Genomic DNA, 2078 nt, shown 5'->3' on the forward strand with positions numbered 1-2078 from the left:
TGTGAAATGAGTTCAGTCTCTTCCCTCACCATCTCCTGTACAAACACACACACAGTGGAAAACATGTGCGGAGGTCATTTGTACAAGATCAACAGCTACGCAAACACAACTTTGCTATCATTAATCAGTTAATGAACCGTCGGTGGGTTTTGAAGAAGGGAGTAAAAACCAGGTAATAGATGTGAGCAGAGATCTGCATCAGCCTCTCCAAGACACCTGCTGGAACTCACCTAGCTTCGGGATTGTGTAACTTAGTCGTGGGACAGTTCTCTGGTAGGCCTACATAGTCGACCATACCCCCACACATTAGCCTTATTAGGAAAAAGTCCAGTGGGGCTGGTCCAGAGCTCAGAGACAGCACCACAGAGAGCCGGGGAGGAGAAGGATTCCATGGAACCATCGAAGGCAGATATGAGGGCTATGAACATGAAGATCAGACCAGGCAGGAGGGATATATAGGGAAAGATACAGGGAATGAATAACAAAGAATAATACCTTCTGCAAACTGTTATGGAAAGAAGAAAATTTAATGGTCTTCCTAAATTTTCTCTAAAGAACAGTGACCATAAATGGCCTCAGGGAATCACAGCCGCATCACAGAGTTCATTCTCCTCGGGCTGTCTGCTGACCCCCATGTCCAGGCTCTGCTCTTTGTTCTGTTCCTGATGATTTACCTTCTGACTCTGCTGGGGAACCTGCTGATCATACTCGTGATCCATACAGACTCTAACCTCCACACACCCATGTACTTCTTCCTCAGCCACCTCTCCTTCCAAGACCTCTTCTATTCTTCCGTCACTGTGCCCAAGCTGCTGGAGAACCTCCTGTCTCAGAGAAAAGCCATCTCAGTAGAGGGCTGCCTGGCTCAGGTATTCTTTGTGTTTGCCACTACAGGGATTGAGGCTTGCCTGCTCTCAGTGATGGCCTATGACCGCTATGCCGCCATCTGCCACCCTCTGCTCTATGGCCAGGTGATGAGTAAACAGCTATGTGAGAGGCTGGTGTGGGGTTCTTGGGTTGTGGCCTTTCTGGATGCACTCATGAACATCCTGGCTTTGAATATGGACTTCTGTGATGTTCAAACCATCCACCACTACTCCTGTGAGCTGCCTTCCCTCTTCCCTCTCTCCTGCTCTGATGTCTCCACCAACTCTGCGATGCTACTCTGCTCTGCGCTCCTGCATGCCATTGGGACCTGCCTCCTGATCTTTTTCTCTTACGTTCGCATTGTCTCCACCATCCTGAGCATCGGCTCCACCTCAGGCAGAAGCAAGGCCTTCTCCACCTGCTCCTCCCACCTCACTGCAGTGAGCCTGTTCTATGGCTCAGCCATTTTTCGCTATCTCATGCCAACCTCGGGTTCACCTCTGGAGCTGATCCTCTCCATACAGTACAGTGTAATCACGCCCCTGGTGAATCCGCTCATCTACAGCTGGAAGAACAAGGAGGTGAAAGCAGCTCTGAGGAGAATGACGATAAAATATTTACAATGTCTCAGCACAGAAGAGATATAACATGAAGAAAACAGAACAGAACTGCAGCAAGAAATCTCATGACTGACATTAAGTTCCTGATTTCCTATTTTGTCACATGTTGCAATATGCATGCTGATGCTCCCTTTTGAAAAATCACCAAGGAAAGTGCTGGAAGCTATTTTGCTTGCCATGGCTCAGAATCAATCCTATTCAGACACAGAGCACGTAAATCAGAAAACCTCAGCTTCACAGTTTTAGTTAATGACATGTCAAGTCATGATTCACATTTTTGAAAATCATTCAAATTGGGATGGACCCTGAAATATTTTGCATCCTGAATGTTTAATTTGAATTAATGTGCCTGGGGAAAGGTTTTATAGGCATAGAAGATCCTGGATCTCTGAGAAAGGGAAAACAAAGATTTGAGCTTTGGGGGGTGGAGGAAAGGATAATGAATGGGTGGTGGTAAAATGTCTCTAAATAGGCAGAAAGAAAAATGTAGCCAACAGAGCCAAGTCACAATTTACCAGGTATACTAGTTCTCTATTGCTTTCTATTATTGTCATAATAAATTAGCAAAACTTTAGCAAATTAAAATAACGT

The 2078-nt window shown here is 45.8% G+C and overlaps 1 protein-coding gene across 1 annotated transcript; it reads left to right on the top strand.

Annotated features, from left to right (window-relative positions):
• Nucleotides 1-569: 569 nt before the first annotated feature.
• LOC122225634 (olfactory receptor 8S1-like) lies at nt 570-1514 on the top strand. The gene has a single exon (XM_042948474.1). The coding sequence runs from the start codon at nt 570-572 to the stop codon at nt 1512-1514; it is 945 nt and encodes a 314-aa protein (XP_042804408.1).
• The last annotated feature ends 564 nt before the right edge of the window (nt 1515-2078 follow it).

Source organism: Panthera leo, chromosome B4 (genome assembly GCF_018350215.1).
Source record: "Panthera leo isolate Ple1 chromosome B4, P.leo_Ple1_pat1.1, whole genome shotgun sequence".
Classification (NCBI taxonomy): domain Eukaryota; kingdom Metazoa; phylum Chordata; class Mammalia; order Carnivora; family Felidae; genus Panthera; species Panthera leo.

What these genes read in the sequence shown, in the direction of transcription:
- LOC122225634 (XM_042948474.1), top strand. Translation starts at nt 570, where the DNA reads ATGGCCTCAGGGAATCACAGCCGCATCACAGAGTTCATTCTCCTCGGG.